Source organism: Thamnophis sirtalis, unplaced genomic scaffold, assembly GCF_051295495.1.
Source record: "Thamnophis sirtalis isolate CommonGarterSnake01/CBP01778 unplaced genomic scaffold, rThaSir2_p1.2 scaffold_2, whole genome shotgun sequence".
Lineage (NCBI taxonomy): Eukaryota > Metazoa > Chordata > Lepidosauria > Squamata > Natricidae > Thamnophis > Thamnophis sirtalis.
The window spans coordinates 170,946,428-170,969,291 of NW_028261382.1; the positions used below are offsets into that span (position 1 = coordinate 170,946,428).

A 22,864-nucleotide genomic window follows, 5' to 3' on the forward strand; every position below is an offset into this window, starting at 1 on the left:
GGGGGTTGCAGAATGCAAAACCTTTTTTTTCCTTTTGGAAAGCTCTTTAACTGATTGATGAGAATTACATTGATCAAGTGCTGTGCCAGCAGAAACTCCTACCTATCTACTGTATAGGTAGGTAGGGAGTGTGTGTAGGTAGGTAGAGGGATAGAGAGAAATAGAGATAGATATCTCTATTTTTCTCTCTCTATCCCTCTACCTACCTACACACTCTCTCTCCCTATCTACCTACTGTATTTCTCTCTCTCTCTCTATCCCTTTACCTACCTACCTACTTTCTCTCCCTACCTATCTACTGTATTTCTCTCTCTATTTCTATTTCTCTCTATCCCTCTACCTACCTACCTACTCTCTCTACCTATATACTGTATTTCTCTCTCTTTCTATTGCTCTCTATTCCTCTACCTACCTAACTACTCTCTCTCCCCCCCCCCTACATACCTACTGTATTTCTCTCTCTTTCCATCCCTCTATCTACCTGCCTACTTTTTTTAAAATTTGCCTCTTCAAAACCTTGGTGCATCTTATACTCCGGTGCGTCTTATACTCTGAAAAATACGGTAACTGTAATAATTTCAAGTGTGTCCAAAAACATTTTTCTATATGCATAACTGTTACAGCAATTCCATTAACAAATGATCATAAAAGGGAAGGAGGGAAATTGTAGAAAAAAAGATTCCTTGCTCTAAAGACTTCTGGAGCACTTTTGTGTCAATGGACAATCTACTCAAGGATATCAGGGCACACACAATGGACATGTCTAAGCATTTCTTCTTTAGTGCACCATTCCAGTCACGGGCAGTGAAAACCTTTAGGGATATCCTCCACTGTTCACAGTGTCTACCTATTGAGAAATGTGTTCAGGTGTAAAGATCAATCTGTAAAGCAGTTAACATGTGGCTCTCTTAAGTATGCTGGAGTACAACTTTCCTAATCATTGTTAGGCATGGGAAATGTAGTCCCTTAAGCCCACAAATTGCCCAGTCTTAATTTAAGATGCAATGACATCTACTAAATTTGGAAAACTTCCAAAAAGAGAGATGGTCTCAAATAAACACAATGTTATGCTAAAATTATGTTATTTACAAATGTTACATTTCTCCATAAACTCTCTTTCCAGAGAAGTTTGTGAATCTAGAACACTTACCCAGCCTTTGATTGTAGCCGAAAAGGTTTCAACTTCTTTGCGGACAGAGGACCAGCCAATGTATTTGCTGAACATGATGGAGAAACCAAAGTCCTACCACTGGAGGCTTTTAAGTAATAAAAAAAGACACAACGGCATCTTTCCGGGTAAAAATAACCAGAGATTTTACAAGCATTTGTTTTTATGTCCAACTAGCCGATAACCAGGTGTTGCCCGGAAATTTTATTTATAGGGGGGAAATGTCCGGACCAAACGTAATTTCTAATGTTGGATTTTCTCCCTTACCAGAGGGAGGCCCCTTGTGGGGTATTATGAAGCCGTTACCATGGCAACTCCACTGCGCTGTACAGTAGAAGCCATTTTACGGCAGTACAGTACAAGCCATTTTAAGGCACAACTGGCTGCAACTTAACAGAACACACACCCCAAGGGGTTTTAGGGGTGTCTTACCCCCCACATTATTTATTTCCAGAGAGTAAGTCATCTTTATACCAAGTTTGGTTGAAATTGCTCGAGGCGTTCCAGAGTTATGCTGGAATATACACACAGAGCCGTTTTTACCAATAGATAGGTAGGTAAGTAGTTAGGTAGATAGAAAGAAGAAGTAAGGTAAGATAGATAGATGGATGGATGGATGGATGGATGGATGGATGGATGGATGGATGGATGGATAGATAGATAGATAGATAGATAGACAGACAGAGATAGATAGATATAGATGATAGATAGATAGATAGATAGATAGATAGATAGATAGATAGATAGATAGATAGATAGATAGATAGATGACTCAACAGGCTTCCTGCCATTATTTTAAAACAAATCTCTTTAGTTTTAATGTGATTAAGAATGTAAGTCTTGTGACATAAGAATCACATCAAAGAACAGGAAAGTTGCTCTGACCTTGAAATCCATCTTCGTTTTCCAGCTGTTGGCTCTCGTTCTCTCCATTGACCACAGTTTCTTCAGGAATAATTATTTTCTTCTATATAATGGGATAATACCATTCATATTATTAATGCCAGTAACCCAGAGGTTTTTTTTTTTTATAAACCTTGTAAAAGGTTTAGTTCTTAAAAACCAAAAGTGCAGGTGTTCTTTTCCAGTTCTACAGCAGATAACAGAATAACCAACCCATTGCTTTCCTGATCGGTGGGAAATAAATAATTTTCCAATAAGCAACTCATCAAATGCTATATATACCTTGGTCTTTTCCTCCATTTGGGCCATCCCTGAAAGGTATTTGTAAGTTCACTAAACACATGGTGGGGCTAATATTCATTCTGAATTTCTTGAACAAATCCATCCAAGACAAATGAAACTGATTGGATAAATTTTATGTTCGTTAGTCTGTCCCTAGGTGTATGATTTAATGGGAAATTTTGGACTGCATTATCAATATTAGAGGACCTCAAAGATTTACGTCCATATCTATTGCTGTGCAATATTTCTATTACAGCTCTTCTTGTTTCCTCTTCTTTTATTCCTAAATCATTAAACTTGACTGGAGTGGAGCAGTGGCCTAGAAGTGGAGTTCTTGCCTCACAATCGGGAAGCTGTGAGTTCGATCCTAGTTAGAGGCAGATATTTCTCTCTCTCTGGGCCCACTGAGAATATATCTGCTGAACAAAACTCCGCATTAGCAACAGGAAGGGCATCTGGCCATTAAAGCTCTCTGCTAGTTCCATTCAGTTGCCCAGACTCCACCCTGCAAGGGATTATGGGGTCGTTAAAATGAAGATGATAGTCATTAAACTTGACTGCCAATTTAGCAGCCTTATAGTGATGGTTATTCTTCTCTCAATAGCAATAGCAATAGCAATAGCAGTTAGACTTATATACCGCTTCATAGGGCTTTCAGCCCTCTCTAAGCAGTTTAGAGTCAGCATATCGCCCCCAACAACAATCCGGGTCCTCATTTTACCCACCTCGGAAGGATGGAAGGCTGAGTCAACCCTGAGCCGGTGAGATTTGAACCGCTGAACTGCTGATCTAGCAGTCAACTGAAGTAGCCTGCAGTGCTGCATTTAACCACTGCGCCACCTCGGCTCTCAGCAGGCTGATGAGGCTGGAGATTTGGGAGAACTGCTTTTCTTTTTTTCATTCATCATTTGCAAACTAAGCAAAGGACAGACCTTGGCAACCACAATTCATCCAAGTTTTCCCAATACTATTCCTAAAATAATACTTACTATTATTACAGGAGTAACCGATTTATTGCTTTGGCTTGATGTCAGAATATCTGATAAGGAATCTATTTCTGTATGATCTTCTTTCCTCTCCGGCCGAATGCTTACTGTGATAAAGCAATATTATTTACTATTGTCATATCATTAAAATATTCAAGGGCAAGAAACAGTGTAAAATGGTCAACAGGAAAACTTATCCAAATTAATTACTATAGACCAGCTTTCTCCAATCTGCTGCTGTCTAGATTTTTGGAACTGCAACTCACTGACTTCAATAGCAATAGCAATAGCAGTTAGACTTATATACTGCTTCATAGGGCTTTCAGCCCTCTCTAAGCAGTTTACAGAGTCAGCATATCGCCCCCACAGTCTGGGTCCTCATTTCACCCACCTCGGAAGGATGGAAGGCTGAGTCAACCCTGAGCCGGTGAGATTTGAACCGCTGAACTGCAGATAACAGTCAGCTGAAGTGGCCTGCAGTACTGCACTCTACCCACTGCGCCACCTCGGCTCTATTTTGTGATGTGATCAAAATTCAGATGCTTGGTAACTGGTTCATATTTATGATGGTTGCAGCGTTCCATGAGATCCCCTTTTGTGGGTAATGCGATCCCCTTTTGTGACCTTCTGACAAGCAAAGTCAATGGGGAAGCCCGATTCATGTGAGCCAAGGTGGCGCAGTGGTTAAATGCAGCACTGCAGGCTACTGCTAGATCAGCAGGTCAGCGGTTCAAATCTCATCGGCTCAGGGTTGACTCAGCCTTCCATCCTTCCGAGGTGGGTAAAATGAGGACCCAGATTGTTGGGGGCAATATGCTGACTCTCTGTAAACCGCTTAGAGAGGCCTGAAAGGCCTATGAAGCGGTATTTAAGTCTACTGCTATTGCTATTGCTATGTAACAACCAGGTTAACTAATTAATCAACTGCAGTAATTCACTTAACAACTGGGGCAAGAAATGTGGTAAAATGGGACAAAAACCTAACAAATTCTCACTTAACAACATAAATGTTGGGCTTGATTGTGGTCATAAGGGTTCACCGACAAATGCGCGCTAGATAAATGGGTGGCGACAAAACCGCGACGTCAAAATCGCGCCCACAGAAGCGCGCCCTCAACAAACAACATAGTGGGACGTTATAACCCTAACCACGTTTTTGACGTCGCAGTTTTGTCGCCGCGCATTTGTTTAGCGGACAATTGTCGGGTCACGGGTCATAAATTGAGGACTACCTATAGTTTCTAATGGATCCTTTGATATTTATCAGAGGTTCCCCAATTTTCTCAAAAAGGTAGGCCTGGCCACTAATAAGATATTTCATAATGATGCAGATACAGAGAAGTGATATACCCTTCACCATTTTCATCACCCTCCACAAGATTGTATTGCAGATAGGTATCTCCTCTATTTATGGAGACTTTCTAAACATCTGTCATATTAGACACCAAGCAGAATCGTTCTTCGCTGGCCCAACACTAGGAATTGAACCAGCACATAAAAATCACAAGGAGGATATTTTCAGTTGAACATCAGAACTAAGTTTCTAATGACAAGAGTTTTTCAAACAGTAGAAGTTGTGGCCTCAAGTTTGCCTATGTCTTGCATTACGCTCAAGAGTAATCTTCTAACAAGGGCTCTTTGCATTTCTTTCCACTCTCTCTCCTTCTCTCTCCTCACCCCCTTTGACAACATTTTGCCATGACACATTTTCACTTGTAAGCTGCACATCTAGTGAGAAAACTGATTCAGTGGGGCACGGGCTGTTGGCTATTTTAACATTATCCCGGTTTTAAGCACAAACAAGGTTATTTCTATCATCAAATACATTAGTGCAGCCAACACCTTGAACAGGCTACTGACTCGAGACATATGAAAGAGAGATGGATCTCAGGAGAACCGAAGCATGGCCGCAAACACTGAATTTCATTTTAACTTTTCATTCCTTCTATGAAGGCAGAGTTGCAAGAAAGCAAAGGAATGCAAACTATTTCTAACCAGAATAAGAAGTGACTATTATACTGTGTCCCTTCCCTGATTTTCGTAAATACTGCTTATGAAAGTAAGGATTGAAAAGTGGAGCCTTCTACTCTTTGAAACTCCTCATGTCTAAAAAGTTAGATGTTGAAAGAAGTTCAATATAACTGCAAAGTGAATGCTATGAATGTTGTGTATTTTAAATTGTTGTTTGTCTATTTGTCTATTTATCCCCTTCCCTTGTTTATTGTAAGCCGCCCGGAGTCCTTCGGGAGTGGGCGGCATACAAGATCAATAAAACTAAACTAAACTAAACTAAAATCAAATAGGCCCACTCTGTCTGACTGGAACTGATGGGAATATATGGAATGTCAGTAGGATATGTCAGAAGGATGACAACAGTGGTTGTTGAAATCAATTTATGGCTTTCAATAGGTTTGTCTAATTTATATTTTCTATCGATGACAGCATCTGACTGAATGTTCTCTGGGCATGGAAATCAGGCCTTTTTAGTAGTTGGATGGGCAACCACAAAGAATAAGGCAGTAGGCTAGGCAAGGAGGTCAGAAAAATATTCCACAACTTGACAGTAGAAAATCATGTCCGTAGTGTTGTCCATAAAGATAAATGGATCATGAGGCTGCTACCTGATTTGAGAATAACTTTACCACCTACCCGGAGTGTTCGACAAGCTGAAATTCGTTGAGGCAGCTGTTTATAAAAAGAGTGAAAAAGCATTCAGAGCACAAAAAGTATTATCACCAAAAAAAACCCCAACAATCTTATGAGAGATACATTTACTTTAGGAAAATACATCAGCATCACTATCACCATTGCTCCTGATGCCACTACTGCTACTACTATTAGTACACTACTACTACTACTACATCTACATATCTTTCAATCTCTTTTTAGTTCTTTCAAAACCTTACTATGTTATATAAACTTCTCCTTTGTGGGCAACCTGGAAGTAGGTAGGGGAAGCGCGTGACATAATGTTAAGACTCAGGGTTCAGATTGAAAATTTGAGAAATGCATTCTCTCTCTAAGCAACCAAGATCCAAGAAAATTAGAAAAACATAGGAGATTCCATCCACCCACCCACCCAACGTCAGCCAGCCAGCCAGCCTGCCTTACCTACCTGTTGTGGCCCAGCAGGAGCCGTTGGAGTTGCCACCAGACTCCGACAGCAAGGGGCCCTATGAGTCGTCTCTGGAGGATGTGGAGAACCCTGGACAGGGTTCCGACTCCGAGCAGGGCGCAGAGAGGCTGGTTGGCCACCAGGAGGCACCTGAGCCTTGGACCAGTGGGGAGGAGACAAGGGAGTGTGAGCCTGAGGTCAGCAGTGAGTTGTTCCTGGATGCCCGGCACCGAAGAGCTAATAGGCGTCAGGAACAGTTGCGCAGTTACAGGAGGTAATTGCACTCAGCTGGTGGTCATTAGGCTCCTCTCCAGACTATAAAAAGACTGCTTGTGCACACGCCCCTCTTGCAGAAGTCAACGCAGGAACTAATGTTGGAGAACATTATTGTGAGCTTGGCAGGCTGGATTGCTGCCAAGCCTTACCTGTGCTGGATTGCTGCCCAAGCTTGTCTGTGCCGGTTTGCTGCCAAGGACCTGTCTGTCTGTTAATTAAATGCCGTAACTTATCTTTGGCTCGGAGTGTGTGTTGGTGTGGGACGAGAGGGGTCAGAACACCTACCTACCTACCTACCTATCTCCATCCATATGGAACCATCAAAAGTAACAGGTATTTCTGCCCAGGAAAATCCCTGCAAGGTACCACTGTCAAAAATGCTCACACTTCACCTCTTTTGGCTTATGATCAGGCAAGAAGAAAACCTGAAAGAGGATTTTATTGGCATTAATTCCCACTCACCTGTTGCAGTTTGTCTTTGGTTGGCATTCTCCTCTTCATCCAATATTATCTGTCCAATTAAGTTATTGGGGGGAAAACAGTTTAATCCAGAGAAAGAAATCTCTCAGAAAAAAAATCCAGATGCAACCAATGCTATAAAAGTCTATAGTAATCATATTCTTGAGTTTTAGTGAATGCTTTCTAAATTTTAATTTAAAGAGGAACATCCATTAGCTGATTGTCTAGTAAGCATTTTTTTTACTGAACCTGGTTGTCAAATTAGGGTCCCTAAAACAAAAATATTTTTTTCCAAATAAGTAGGCATAATTTCTCCTGGTTCAATCCAGAGGGCAACTGATTCATTAGATGACAACCTAGCGGAATTTTATACTACTTCCTAGTACTAGAATGCAGCAGATTTGATAAGCAACCTAAGAACTCAACCAAAGATTTGGAAAACTTTGGTGCTGTTCCTTCTCAAAAGTTTTGGTTGGCCAACTCCATCAGTAAAAAGAAGCTTCATCAGGCTTCCACATGGACCTATTCTTCATCGGAAGAGAAGATTTCAGCCTTGTCTATCTCATATGTGCCCAGACGTAGAGGTTGTGTTGCCTTCCATCTACAGAGGTGTCATCCATTTAAGGATTTTTAAGACATTTCTCAGCTAAGCAAAACTACCAGGGTTATATGGCTAGTGGAAATATATTTCTATAATACTTACTGTTTCTAAATCCTGTCTCAAAATTAGGGTTTTGATCAGCTTAGATCAATTTTTGGACGCATTCTCAGAGATAGACCCTTTTGCCATTCATGGACTCTGTTTGTAGATGGACGAATAATTTTTTTTAAAGTAAGGTGTGTGTGTGTCTGTGTGTGTGTGTCTGTGTGTGTGTGTGTGTGTGTGTAGGGGGGAGAAGGGAAGCAGTATGCTCCCTCCCATATTTGTGTAACCAGGTGCTTTGACAGAAGAAAAAAAAACATTTAATCTCTCCCTTGGCTCAGCTGCTAAATGGAGGAGAACTTGTGGCTTAGAGGTTAATACAACTGCCTAATATGTAAGCAGCCCAAGTTTGAATCCCAGCAAGGGTATGGCTAGCTGATGAGAGCTAATTAGCTTGAAATAGATCTATACTAGTCTCCCTTCATTTCTTTATAAGCAAAAATGTAACACAAAATGTATATATGTATATACATGAACAACTTTATATATGCACCACTTTAAAAAAAAAGTCTATATATCCCTTCAGATCAAGCATGTCTTGCTCTCTAAAGTCAGCATTAGAGAAGATTACAATTAAAAAACAATGTAAATACTGACTGTAACTTTAAAAAAAACTTGTGAAGATTATTTATAACATTACAATCAACTACCATTTTAAAAAATTCGCATGAATACTTTGAGAGAAATTTCTATCAATATTCAAACCAAAAATAACAGCTTAGTTTGATACAAAATTGTAAAAACCTACGGAGTTTTTACTAGACAAAAAGTTGATGGGCAGTTCACTCTCTGTCTCTCTCTCTGTCTCTGTCTCTGTCTCTGTCTCTCTCTCTCTCTCTCTCTCTCACACACACACACACACACACACACACACCACGAACCCCTTACCATTTTATCTTTTCCAATAGCTTTAAGGAGTGGTGCTAAAACAGCAAACTTGCTATCGAAGTGAATTCTGATCTTGGTGATTTCTGCTTTGTTGATCACAACAGACCTTCTCATGGTGATTATAAGAATCTTTTCTCCTTCTTGCTCTTTATGCAAAAGAAAAAGAACAGGTGCATTTGCTAGTCATTCCCACAATCAGCAATTTTCTCGAAATAGTTTTAATGAAGCATCCTATACTACGTATTAGGCACTAGGATTAGTGTGACATATTCTGCTGTTTGAAACAAAAAGACGAAATAATGATCTCCACACCACGGAATATCCAAAGCAGCAGCTCCAATTATTTTGGCATGAAAATCCACATCTGTCCTTTGAAATAAAATCACCACCACCATCAACCAACAACCACAACAAGGAAGAAGAAAATCTCTTTTTTAGACACTTCACTGTCTAACAATTAAGCCAGTCTACTAAGCAAGCATCATCTTTCATTCAGAGTATAATACTATTGTATTATATTTGACCTTGGGGATAGACACAACTTGGAGCGTGATGCAATATCGTTCATTATGCCATCAAATAGAGTCCATCTTCAATTCATGCCAAAATGAGCTGTCATAGATCAAGAAACTTTCTCAGAAATCAAAATATTCTTCCATCTCTCAGATATTCTTCTGTCAATTAACTCAAAGAATTCTGTCACACTTTAGAACCAACCAATCAATCAGAGGTGGGTTCCTACCAGTTCGCACCTATTCGGTAGAACCGGTGGTAGAACCGGTTTGTCAAATCTATCGAACCGGTTAGAAGAGGTTCCACCAGTGGACCCGGAAAGCAGGCCACACCTACAGAAGAGGTTTCAAAAATTTTTGAAACCCACCACTGGTCCTTGGATATGATTATTCTACACTATCATGCTCCTATTTATAAAACTCAGTGCCTCTGTGAAAGGTAAGGATGACTGCTGCGTTTGTGGTGCAATCAGAACATTGCGTGTGTTGAAGTTGTTTTAACGCAAACCAAAGATGCCTTTTAAAAAACAAGTTTACATCCTATTCTTATGCATGCCAGTGCTGTGTGTGAGGTAATTTAAGGTGGTTCTGACAAGCGTCGTCGGCATCTTCATATCCGGTCACATGGGTGGCAAGCCACTCCCATCCGGTCACATGGGCGGCAAGCCACTCCCACAAAGGAGGCCACACCCACAGAGTAGGTTCAAACAATTTTTGAAACCCACCACTGCCTTGCATGTGATTTGTTTAAAAAGATGAAAGGAGCAAGGAACTTATCTGGCTTTATTTATTTTTTATATTAGAAAATTTATATTGCTACCTATCCACACATGGAGAATCAAGGTGGCTTTTCTTGTCTCTGTTAGTTTGCAGCCTATACAAGTCTAGCTCCAGATGTATTGAAATGGGACAGTACTTGCGCCATTCAGGAAGATGCCCTACTAGTGATTTGCTGAGAACATATCCCCCATGATGGAGCCACTCTTAAAGACACCCCAGGTTGACTTTAGGTGTTCTGGCATACAAGTATAGTAGAACCTCTGGTCACGAACACTTCTGACCACAACCAAATCAGGTTCCAACCAAAAAATTCACAACCCCCCCCCCCATCCCCAAGGCCAATTTCCACTTCTGCACCATATTTTTTGTTAAGCGCCAAATTTTCAAAATTAGGTTTGGTTCATGACCAATCAGTTTGGGACCAAAGTTATGGAACGAATTATGGCCGTGACCAGAGGTTCTACTCTATCCTCTTACTGCAATATAAATCTTCTAAGGCCGTGATGGCAAACCTAGAGCATGCATGGCACCGGAGCCATATTTGCATGTGTGCCATCAGCTCCAGTGCGCATGTCGGCCAGATTTTCAGCCTTCCGGAAGGCCAGGGAAGGCTGTTTTCACCCTTCCCAGGCTCCAGGAAAGCCTCTGGAACCTGGGGAGGGCGAAAACTCCCCCCCCCAAGGGGGTGGAGGCCATGCGTGCATGTGCGGGATTGCATGCGCAGGTGGATGGGGCACATTGAATTGTGGTTGCGGGTACACGCACGCACACAATTTTGGAACACCTTTACAAAAAGGTTTGCCATCACTGTTCTAAGGCATATGGAGGCGGCTTCAGAGATCAACAATCTTCTGGTTGACTACTTCTCCAATCGCTGTGCTCTGCCCTTTATTTTTATGGTCATTTCTATTTCAACTGTGAGAGAAATTAAATTTTCTTGATTCTGGGAGAATGGAAACAGGTTTTTTAGCCAATGTGCAGCTTTATTCCCAGGTGACTGCATACGGCATCTTCACAGCTCCTTAACATAGAGGTGGGGGAAGTTATACACACATTCAACAGTGTTCCAGATAACCTGGAGAAGAGTGGAAATAATCTCCTGCTCAAAGCCTCGGCACCACAGCAGAGAAGCAGTAGAGATATGTAGTTCTGGAGTTTTCATTATATTTAATAAATGCAACCAAAAATGACAGACATTAAAAAAAACTCGACTTAATATTTCTACTGAGAGTAATCTCTCATGGACTTACCCCGTAAGTAATAATTGTTGATGTCTTCCTTTGGCAATCTTACTGACTCCCAAAGTATGTCCTTAAAGACAATATGAGGTAAAAGTCATGTTAATGGCAGCTAAGTAAGTAAGTAAATAAAGGCCCATTTTTAAAAATACTACAATTTTACCTCTAGGCAGTGTGAATAGAATGTAATGCTCTCACTTCCATAATTGAAGTCAATCCAAAACTCTTCGAGTTTGTCCTCAGGAGGTTTCTTTAGCTTGGATATAAAAGGAAACAGTCTCAATTTGATTTGATTTTTTGTAAAAATTACACTTTCGGGACCTTATCATTTTTCTGTTGTTGTGCAAACACTACTCCTGTTACCGTTACTACATGCAAAATTAAATATGTATTCCCTTTATTATACTGTTCTGGTAGTATCCCCAGCAGATATATTTCTGGTTTCAAATCTATGTGTTGTTTTATCATTTTTTTCTAACCAAGTATTTTTTTTGCTTTTGGGCATGTCCATCACATATTATAATATGAACCTGGTATCTGATTAAACTTCCAACATTTACCTGATAAGTTTTCAAACATCTTTACTAACCTCGCTGGTGGTAAATGCTATCTATAAAACATTTTGTATAGGTTTTCCTTATAGGCTGTTGACATTGTTAATTTACAATTTCTGAAGCTGTGGCACTTCAGACCTGAATAAAACATAATTCTAAAAAGTATTATAAAACAACGTCTTAGAAAGAATGACATGTCCCACAAAATCCCAAGTATTTTTTCTTCAGTATCTATAGAATATCACGGCCGCGCGAGCTATATTGGGTGCACCGAGGTACACCCACGTTACACCTTTCCTCCGCGAGCTGCACTGGCTACCAATTGGTCTCCGGACACAATTCAAGATGTTGGTTATCACCTTTAAAGCCCTACATGACTTAGGGCCAGAGTACCTTTGAGACCGCCTGCTGCCACATACCTCCCAGCGGCCAGTAAGATCCCACAGATTGGGCCTCCTTCAGATGCCGTCAGCCAGACAGTGTCGGCTGGCGGGCCCTCGGAGGAGAGCCTTCTCTGTGGCTGCTCCGACTCTCTGGAATCAGCTACCCCCGGAGATCCGGACCATACCCACTCTCATGGCCTTCAGGAAAGCTGTAAAAACTTGGCTGTTCCGGCAGGCCTGGGGCTGTTGACCTCACTGTTGAGGTCCAGCCCCGATTAGAATGAATGTATGAGGTGTTGTTGTTTTTAAACTGTTTCTTTTGTTATGTGTTTCGTTATGTGTTTTTTTCTCTTTATTTTTGTAAGCCGCCCGGAGTCCTTCAGGATTGGGCGGCATATAAATGTGTCTAATAAATAAATAAATAAATAAGAAATTGCAAAATACCAATTTTATGTTATTTGCAAGTTTTATTTTGCTAGTATTCAAGAATGGGTGAAATTATATACATCAAGTGTTCCTGATTTCAGCACTTTTATTTGACAGCTGAATAGGTCGTACACTCAAGAAACCAAGAACAGCAACAAAAAAAATCACAATTATGGGATGGGAATAGAAGAATGTTTATTTCACAAAGTTACATAAAAATATTTTCACATCGTTTGACCTTCATCAGCTCTCTTCTGTAGTAACAGAAATAATTTCCCCCCAAGTAACATTTTTGCTATCCCATTATTAAACTAGAAAGAATAGCTTATTATAAACACTGTAACCCTATTAAAATCTCTATACTTCCAATATTTCATCACAATGTAATTGCTAGCTTAATTACCTCAGTTAGTTCAGCATAAGCAGCTTTACATGGAATTGAATAGATCCTGAAAAATAAGACAAATGTTCATTGATCCCGAAAGACAATTTCTATTTCAATCTGGTTCTAGAATAGATATAGCAGGCATGGCTTGGAACTCAGGCTGAATTCATCTAGAGGTTTTCTAGTTGTAAAAGCCGGAATGATAAGCAAAGATTAAACCAGAGAAGATCAAGCTTATTTCAACTACCAATTGAAGTCAATCTGGATCTATACAGCAATGTACTGTCCACCGATGGGATTCACTTACCTTCCCTACCAGTTCGCAAATGGGAATGTGCGCGTTTTACTCGTGCACAGTGCGCATGCACAGTGCTCACGCATTACATCGGGGTGGGTGGGCAGAGCCTCATGCAGCGGCCGCTACTGATTTGCCCGAACCAGAGAGAACTGGCTGAATACAACTTCTGCCCCCCAGTTAAGACACGTGACCCGACAAAAGGGCGAACGACAAAACCGTGCCGACTAAACCGCGTCGCTAAAACCGCTACGTCATCAACTCGGCGACAACGCGGCGACAACAGCGCGGAGACAGAAGGGCGATTTAAGTTAAGGTAAGTGTTAGGTTTAGGGTTAGGTTTACGGTTAGGTTTAGGGTTAGGTTTAGGGTTACGTTTAGGGTTAGGTTTAGGGTTAGGTTTAGCGTTACGTTTAGGGTTAGGTTTAGAGTTAGATTTAGGGTTAGGGTTAGGTTTACCGTTACATTTAGGGTTAGGTTTAGGGTTAGGTTTAGCGTTACGTTTAGGGTTAGGTTTAGGGTTAGCGTTAGCGTTACGTTTAGGGTTAGGTTTAGGGTTAGGTTTAGTTTTACAGCCTTCTGTCACCGCGCTGTTGTCGGCGCGATTCAGCGTTCATTCGTCGGAGCGCTTTAGAACACGCGGTTTTGTCAACGCGGTTTAGTCGGGCGCGGTTTTGTCATTCGCCCTTTTGTCGGTGAACCGTTAAGGCCTACTTCATCTTTAATCTTCAAAAATGCAACAAATCTATACTCATCACAAAGTAACACTGGATGTGGAGTTTTTGAAATTATATTAATCACAGTATTTACTAGGACAATAAGGTGCTTCAAAGCAGCCTGCAACTAGGTGGTTTTACAAGTGAAGTTGAGAACATTTATCTTTTGCCCTATTGCACTGAATATGGCCTAAATACATCAAAAAATTCCTAAACAACTCATAGGAACAGTGCTGGCAGGTATGATTCAAGCATACAAATGAAGAAAGGCATTACTAACAAACAAAACACCGTATTATCCATGAAGTTTTCTCATGGCCCAAGAAGCAAATCTATGTGAAGTGTTGCTTAGCAAAATATTTAACTTAGCAAGATACAACACGAGAAAGAGTGATTCATCCTGGGCTAGCAAACCTGTTTGGAGATTTTTTAGGGAAGGTCAGCATTATCTTATGTCAACATATCGTGGAAAATAAAGCAAGCCCACATCTAATTCCATGCTTCATCAGCAATTCACACTTCATTAAGACAGGTACTTCCCTTTCCGCACTGCTTAAGGTAATATCAGAGCTCCAAATTAAGTAAGATAGCTTGCCAAATAGGGTTGTTTTCTGCACTGGTATGGCAGGGGGGCAATGAAACTGGCATGGAAAATGGACAAATCTACCTGACAATCAACTTCTGACATTACTGCATCTCATACCACCTGATAACATCAGCATAGATATGAATATATCAAAATTCGATATCCACACATTTTTTTAAAAGGAACATGTATCCGGATCCTGCATAAATAAGCCAGCCCTCACCTTTTAAAAATTTTGTGTTTTCAAGATTTTTTTTTAAAAAGTTCAAGAGGATATTAATGGCATTAAAGCATAATTCGTATTGTATCTACGGCCTTAAATATTATAGAACTACAGAAATCGTTTGTTTCAAGAACATCAATGACACTATTCTGTATAGAAATACAGGCTGTATTTAACATCTTGCATTACTTAACCTTACTATCTCAAATAGTCAATGCTAAAATTATTTCCAATAATAATCATCATCATCATCATCAACATCATCTATATAAAAATGGCTGTGTGTATGTATGTTCCAGCATAACTCTGGAACGCCTTGAGCAATTTCAACCAAACTTGGTACACAAATGACTTACTTTATGGAAACAAATACTACGGGGGTGAAACACCCCCCCAAACCCCTCAGGGTGCATGTTCTGTTAAGCTACAGCCTGTTGTGCCTTAAAATGACTTCTACTGTACTTCCGTAATATGGCTTCTACTCTACAGCACAGTGGAGTTGCCATGGTAATGGCTTCACAATACTCCGCAAGGAGGCTCTTTCTGGTAAGGGGGAAAATCCAACATTAGAAGTTATGTTTGGTCCAGACATTTTCCCCCTATAAATAAATACCTGGGCAACACCGGGTTATCAATTAGTTTGAAATAATAGTTAATACCAAATTGTTAGCTAGCATGCCTCTGTCTTTAATACATTCCTATTGGCAGACTAAGCTGTGTACCATTGTACCCATTTGGAGAAGGTTCATAGCAAACACTTACTTTCTTTTATCACCAAGTCTTTCATTTAGGTTGTTAAGAAACTTTCTGCTATCCTTGAAGTGAAGACAGAAAACAGAATATTACATTTGTTTTTTTTTAAAGTGCTCTCCTGCTAAGTTGAGGAAGAGGGAATACCATAGCAATAGCACTTAGACTTATATACTGCTTTAAAGTGCTTTACAGCCCTCTCTAAGTGGTTTACAGCATCAGCCTAATGCCCCCCACAATTTCGGTCCTCATTTTTACCCACCTTGGAAAGATGGAAGACTGAGTCAACCTTGTACAGAAAAGTACATGTTTTTTTCCAGTGGTATTCAACACAACGTGCAAAATATTTGTGTCATAATTATAATGGACTATTAGTTGGTTTAGGCTCACTAGCACAAATTATCCCAAAAGTGAATTATGAAATAGCCTTTTGCAGGGATGTGAAACTCTGCTGAACCATTATAAACCCAGTTTAAAAGTCAGGAATACCCAAAGCTGAAATTCAAATCTGGATTGTTATACAGAGCTCCTTTGGTACTCAACGGCTTTGAAACGCATCAAATTTGGTACTGAACACATGTTGCCATGAAACGTTTGTCCCGGTACTCAGTGTTTGTTTTGGTACTCAACACACAGGCTAATAGTTGTCATTGTTGGCTACCTTGTAATTCACTACATTATTTCTTATGGGGAAAAAATCTTTGGAATTCATTGTTTTTAGTACTCATTGTGTCTCCTGGAAACCAATTAACGATCAATAGCGATGTACCATTAAAAACCACCACTGCTGTCTGATTCCTTTCTCCCCTTCCTCATTATTTTCTTTTCTTTCTCCCTTCCCCATGTTTCTGATACGAATAACAAAAAACCTTACTGTCTCAAAGTCTTCATCCTTGATTTCTCTAAAAATCTTACTGATATATTGATCTTCAAACCAACTGTGCACCATTTCATCTCGGCACTTTTTCAACATCATCCTAAACAGGGCTTCAACAAAAGCAACCTGGATATCATAATCTGCAGGGAAAAAAATAGGAAGATTTTTTTTCCCAAAATAGCAAGCTTAGCTGCTACCCCTCCACCCCAGCCCGCAAATCATCTTTTCAAAGCAGGAAGAAACTCAGTTCTATTCATAGCATCAGAAGTTTGAACTGAAAACTTTTTTGCCTACATTACTTTTTTTTATTCCATCCAGTCAAATCCACTTCTCAGAAATTGCCTGGACAAGTCCCTGCCGTTTTTTTGGCCAGTTTTTTCTAGGATTTGTCTCCTTAGCAATAGCAGTTAAGACTTATATACCGCTTCATAGGGCTTTCAGCCCTCTCTAAGCGGTTTACAGAGTCAGCATATCGCCCCCCACAGTCTGGGTCCTCATTTCACCCACCTCGGAAGGATGGAAGGCTGAGTCAACCTTGAGCCGGTGAGATTAGAACCGCTGAACTGCAGATAACAGTCAGCTGAAGTGGCCTGCAGTACTGCACCCTAACCACTGCGCCACCTCGGCTCCTTCCTAGGACTGAGAGAAAATGATTGGCCCAAGATCACATATCTGGTTTTGTGTCCAAGATGGAACTAGAACTCACAATCTCCCAGTTTTTTTATCCTGGTGCTTTCTCAGCCCAGCTCAAGGAATATAATATTTAGCCTCTTGGGTTTCTAGCCTAGCATCTTCACCATTGCTCAATACCAACTCCCATTGCTGTCTTTATTATCTTTTGGGCCAATGTCAATCTACTAAATGTACTAAGCCAGTGCACCAAGGAGAATAAAGTTAAAATTAAAGATAAAAAATTTAATTTCCAATTCTTAGGCAAGGCATGGTGAAGGACTCTCATGCAATTCTCTCCTTTTCTGTTCACAAACTTAAATTCCAGCTCTTTCTTTTCAATTCAGAATTTCCCCAGCTCTGATCAAGATATCAAACATTTCTTACCACCAACATCCTGAATAGTTTTCACAAATTCCTTCCTGAAACAACATAGCCCATTAGTAACATTGATGTCTTGGAAGAGTAAAGCAGTAATTTGAGATAAAAAAAAATTAGAAGTAAAATGCAAACCTGTCAAAATTTAAGACAAACTAATGTAACCAAATGGACTGCAAAGGATCTATTGCTAAATTGCTCATATTGGGGGCGGGGGGGAGGAACCCCAAGATCAATTGAGTCTATATTAAATATTCAACTGCTTTATCTAATAATATAAGCAGAAAAGCAAGACAAATTAGCCAGTTCCAAACTTAATCATAATTAAAGACCCTGATTTGCATCCTTCCTTTTCAGTTCAGAAAAAAACCCCGATAAACTGGTAAATACAACCAAGACAGAAAATAAGATTTTTATTTGTATACCCTGTTGTTATTAATTTTACAAATAACTCATAGCAGTGGTTAAGAAATACTGTCTCTTGAACACTATTGCAGGAAAGGAAGTCAAAGATAAAAGGGATATCCTTCAAATATCTTTGAGGGAGATAGGCGCTAAAGGAATGTGAAAAATAAATAAAACATATAATCCTGACATGAAAGTTGACTTACATAAGCAAGCACATCTCTTCAGAGTCAGCAAAGACCTTCTTCTCCTCACGGGTGATATTAGCCAAAAGTGTATTTAACGTTCTCAGAGCCTTGGTTAAAGAAAAAAGACAGGAAATAAAGCTCAGCTATCCCAATCTGATCAAAAGTGCTCTCCTACGTAATACTGTCTCCCCAAAAATAAGACCCAACTGGAAAAATAAACCCTAGTATGATTTTTCAGGATGCTTGTTTGTTTATGTATGTTTGTTTGTTTGTTTATTGAATTTATATGCCGCCCTTCTCCCAAGGACTCAGGGTGGCGTACAACAATTGCCAATTACCTCCACTAGACCGATTAGATCCCACAGATTAGGCCTCCTCCGAATTCCATCCGCTGGCCAGTGTCGACTGGCGACTACCCGGAGGAGAGCCTTCTCTGTGGCTGCTCTGACCCTCTGGAACGAACTCCCCATGGAGATTCGAACCCTCACCACCCTCCAGGCCTTCCGCAAAGCCCTTAAAACCTGGCTGTTCCGACAGGCCTGGGGCTAAAGAGCTGTTGCCCCCGTCTCGAATGGTATGACTGTTGTGTGTTTCAAATTATGCATTGTTATGTGTCGTTTTTTTAATTTTTTGTCTGTATCCCCCTTCCCTGGTTTGAGTTGTGAGCCACCCTGAGTCCCCTTCAGGGGGAAAAGGGCGGCATATAAATATAATAAACAAACAAACAAACAAACAATAAACAAACATTAAAAAAAACACATATTATAAAAGTTTTTAAAAAATTAAATAGAGTATCCAAAAAACAAACCCAATTAAGATTAACAACAACATTTAAAATTCGATTAAAATTAACAATAATCCATCATTTATTTTATTTTGTTCAGGCCAGGCTGGCTTGCTGGAAAAGCCAACTTTTTAGGGCGCGTCAGAAGGACCGGAGGTCGGGGATTATACGAAGCTCCGGGGGCAGCTCATTCCAGAAGGAAGGCCCTCCCATAGAGAAGGCTCTCCCCCTGGGGGTCGCTAGCCGACAATATAAGGCCTACCCCAAAAATAAGCCTGAGTTTAGATTGTCAGCCAGATGGATGCAATTAGTACTGTATTTCCCCCAAAATAAGGCCTAACCAGAAAATAAACCCCAATGCATCTTTTGGAGCAAAAAATAATATAAGACCCGGTCTTATTTTCATGGAAACACGGTAGAAGTTTGCAAGCTGATAAAAATTGATAATGATTTCATGCCTTGAAGTTTGCTACATGGATTTTAAACGAACCTCCTGTCGAAGGGCACATTCCACATTAGATTCCATGGCTAAATGTCCCAGGTGTTGTATGAATGAGTCAAGCAACTGCTTTCTTCCTATACAGGTTGAGGAAGAAAAGGCGACAGGATTGACAGTATTAATAATCACCCACCATCTCTCTAATTGATTTTTAATATTTCTAACAGTTTGATGAAGTTTACTTTTTAGTCCCTTATTTTCAATAGCATTTCCATCATAAGCTATGATGAAATGTCCAATTCGAGCCAATTGTCTCCTTTTAACTCATAACTGCGTATCGCTGTTTAATTCAAAAGTCTAGCTTTTGAGATATTGAAACAAGTCAAGCTATAAGAATAAAAATCTATGGTTGAATTTTTGAAGATACTTTTTTGTCTAATATAATATAATATGGAACAACAAATTGCCCCCATAACTCCTTAGAAACTAATTGGCTGGAGGAGTGCCACTGGAATCAATTAGCATCAGCATTTTAACGATTAAGCTAAATAAAGTTTGCAGCCTTATTTATGGTTTCCCGCCCCTCAAAATGACTCGTAATACCTTTTTACGCAGACCCAGCAATAAAATCATAAAATAAAACCCCGTGGAGATTCGTACCCTCACCACCATCCAGGCCTTCCGCACAGCCCTCAAGAACTGGCTAGCCCGTCAGGCCTGGGGATAAGTTTATTTTTGCCCCTCCCGAATGCTGAGTGAATGTTGAGTTTTACTGTTTAATTTACTTTTATGCACATTTCTTTTTGTATTGTCCTACACTCCCTTTCCTTTTTGATTGTAAGCCGCCCTGAGTCCCCTCAGGGAAAAGGGCGGCCTATAAATGTCTAATAAATCAAAATCAAATCAAATCAACAAAAACTCATCCGTTTACTCAAATGTAGATTCTACTTAACGCAATATGCATAGACTACACATAGACTGTCATTTTGACTATAACACTATTTAGTAACTGACCTTCAGTGCTGCTTTTGCTAATAATCTAAAAGCAAGATGTTGAGGAAGGAAGGAAGAAACAGGAAATAGAATGGAGATATTAAAAGTCAGTATATGGTATTTAGCAAGAATACAGAAGTTTCAAACACTTGTGTTACTTTATGCAATCTATAGACTAATATTATCAGTATATAATCACGTAAATAATTCAATTTGTGTTGCTACAATAATGAACTCTTCAATACAATAGTTTGGGGCAACAACTGATACTCCTTTCTCTCATTAGTCTGTGAAAATGTGGCTTCATTGCAGAACTCAAGAGTCAGTTCCTACATCATTACAACAATATATTTATCCTTGACAACTGCTCCCAATGTTCTAGTGCAGGGGCGTCAAACATGATTTCATTAGGGCCGCATCAGGGTTTGTGTTTGATTTGGGGGGGCTGGGGTGGGTGTGGCCAGGGTGAGGATGGCCAGTTTGACGTCACTCGCGTCAGGGACGCCTGTGGTGGCCCAAGTGCTCTGTTAGCGAAAACGGGCTCCCGAGCTTCATTTTCGGCTGGGTTAGGATTGCAAGAAGCCATCTCACTCGATAACAGAGATTGGGAGCCCGTTTTCTCTTGCAGAGGCAACATGGGCCGATCCTTCACTCTTTCCAGGGCAGCCCCACAAGCAAGATCTAAGCACCCCACGGGCCGGATCTGGTCCCCGGGCTTTGAGTTTGACACCCCTGTTCTAGTGAGTACTCCCAGAGTACTTGCCATAATAGAAAGATGGGATATATATTATATATATAATTTGGTTGTTAATTTTAATTTTTAATTTTTAATTGTAAATATCAATTGGGTTTTTTTGGATACTTTATTTAATGTCCCTTTTAATTTTTGTAATATGTGTTTTCTTTTATGTTGTATGCCGCCCTGAGTCCTTGGGAGAAGGGCAGCATATAAATCCAATAAACCTAAACCCCAATATATAGCAGGTAATGAATGCAGCGCATGCTAGGTCTGATAATACTGGAAGATGAATTTGTGCCAAATTCCCTAAATTAACCACATAAGAAATCAAAAGACCCCAAAAGTCTTTTCAACCCCACTTATTGGCTGTCAGAAAAAAAGAGATCTCTAAATCAAGTCACTTCATAATGATAAGTATTATTAGGGAAAGACCACCAGATAATCGCTTTGTTGTTCTTTCTATGTGCTTACCAAGGTTGTATTAAAGAAGTCCTCAACCAGATTTACCAAATCTTTTTTGTCTTTGGGTTCTATCAGGCTCAGAAATTCTCTTGTCCTTTCAAACCAAGTAACCATGTAAAAAGGGAGAGACAGACAAGCAAAAATCAAATGAGCATCTAAAGCCAAGTTCACATCAAATTTTAATATACAAGTATACAGGAATTATATTTACTGGAACCAGTGAACATTACTGTGTGCTTGCTCAACAATAGTGAAATGACAATGTTCTCTAGCAGAACGTATATTGGTACTGTTGGAGTTCTCTGTTGAAGTGCATACTAGGAGGAAGGAAATTATATAAGAAAGGAAAGTCTCCCCCTTTTGCTCAATGCCTTCAAGGACAAATTGGATTTGTACTTAATTTGGATTTTCGCACTGAACAAGAGCTGGACTCTTAGAACAATAAAAAAGTAATTGAGAATAATGTTTTAGCTGCAACAAGAAATATTGAAAAATACGTTTACCTTTCAGATAGGCAAGTATGCTTTAGAATATAATAATATTACTGATTAGTAACGAAGATATTAATGTATTAGATTACTTATCTTTGGTATCAATCCTTGCTGAAGAAGCAGATTTATACTTTCCGGAGAATCACTTCTACAGTACAACTGAATGCATTTCAACAGTAGGGAAACATTGGAAAATTCATTTTTGTCCAATTCCTAAAGCAGATAATTTCACATGAGTGATTACCTAAACAGTTGAATAGATTTAACGTTCAGCAATTAAGAATTTCTTACACACCTTTTTTAGAGCTTTGTCAAGTTGATTTAACAATTGTTTCTTACACTTCTGAGGGACATGTTTGTCTTTTTCTTGTATCATTAAATTTATTTTCTGAAATCCTTTCCCTTTGAAGGCACCTCTTAACAATGATTCTAGCTAGAAAAAAACAGACAAAAGCAAAACTTCAATATGGGCCTTTAATTATTGACTGATAATCTTTGCTCTAGGATATGTATCTAGCCAAGGTGGCGCAGTGGTTAAATGCAGCACCGCAGGCTGACTGCTAGATCAGCAGTTCAGCGGTTCAAATCTCACCGGCTCAGGGTTGACTCAGCCTTCTATCCTTCCAAGGTGGGTAAAATGGGGACCCAGATTGTTGGGGGCAATATGCTGACTCTCTGTAAACCGCTTAGAGAGGCCTGAAAGGCCTATGAAGCGGTATATAAGTCTACTGCTATTGCTATATTGCTATGTATCTATCGAAAATTTGCTTTTAATTTTCCTACTATACCTGAAAGAATAATGTGAAGACTC

The 22,864-nt window shown here is 39.8% G+C and overlaps 1 protein-coding gene across 1 annotated transcript in view; it reads right to left on the reverse strand.

Annotated features, from left to right (window-relative positions):
• SYCP2L (synaptonemal complex protein 2 like) overlaps positions 1-21,676 on the reverse strand; it is a 48,275-nt gene extending 26,599 nt beyond the window's left edge. Inside the window, exons 1-13 of the mRNA XM_087703588.1 lie at positions 21,572-21,676; positions 20,383-20,407; positions 19,420-19,505; positions 18,164-18,252; positions 17,562-17,596; positions 16,503-16,645; positions 15,641-15,693; positions 13,077-13,122; positions 11,474-11,566; positions 11,323-11,383; positions 8,781-8,926; positions 7,193-7,241; positions 5,982-6,024 (exon numbers count right to left, since the gene is read on the reverse strand). Coding sequence (XP_087559714.1) covers positions 5,982-6,024; positions 7,193-7,241; positions 8,781-8,926; positions 11,323-11,383; positions 11,474-11,566; positions 13,077-13,122; positions 15,641-15,693; positions 16,503-16,645; positions 17,562-17,596; positions 18,164-18,252; positions 19,420-19,505; positions 20,383-20,407; positions 21,572-21,676 — 974 coding nt within the window. The remainder of the gene's footprint in view (positions 1-5,981; positions 6,025-7,192; positions 7,242-8,780; positions 8,927-11,322; positions 11,384-11,473; positions 11,567-13,076; positions 13,123-15,640; positions 15,694-16,502; positions 16,646-17,561; positions 17,597-18,163; positions 18,253-19,419; positions 19,506-20,382; positions 20,408-21,571) is intronic.
• Positions 21,677-22,864: the final 1,188 nt, after the last annotated feature.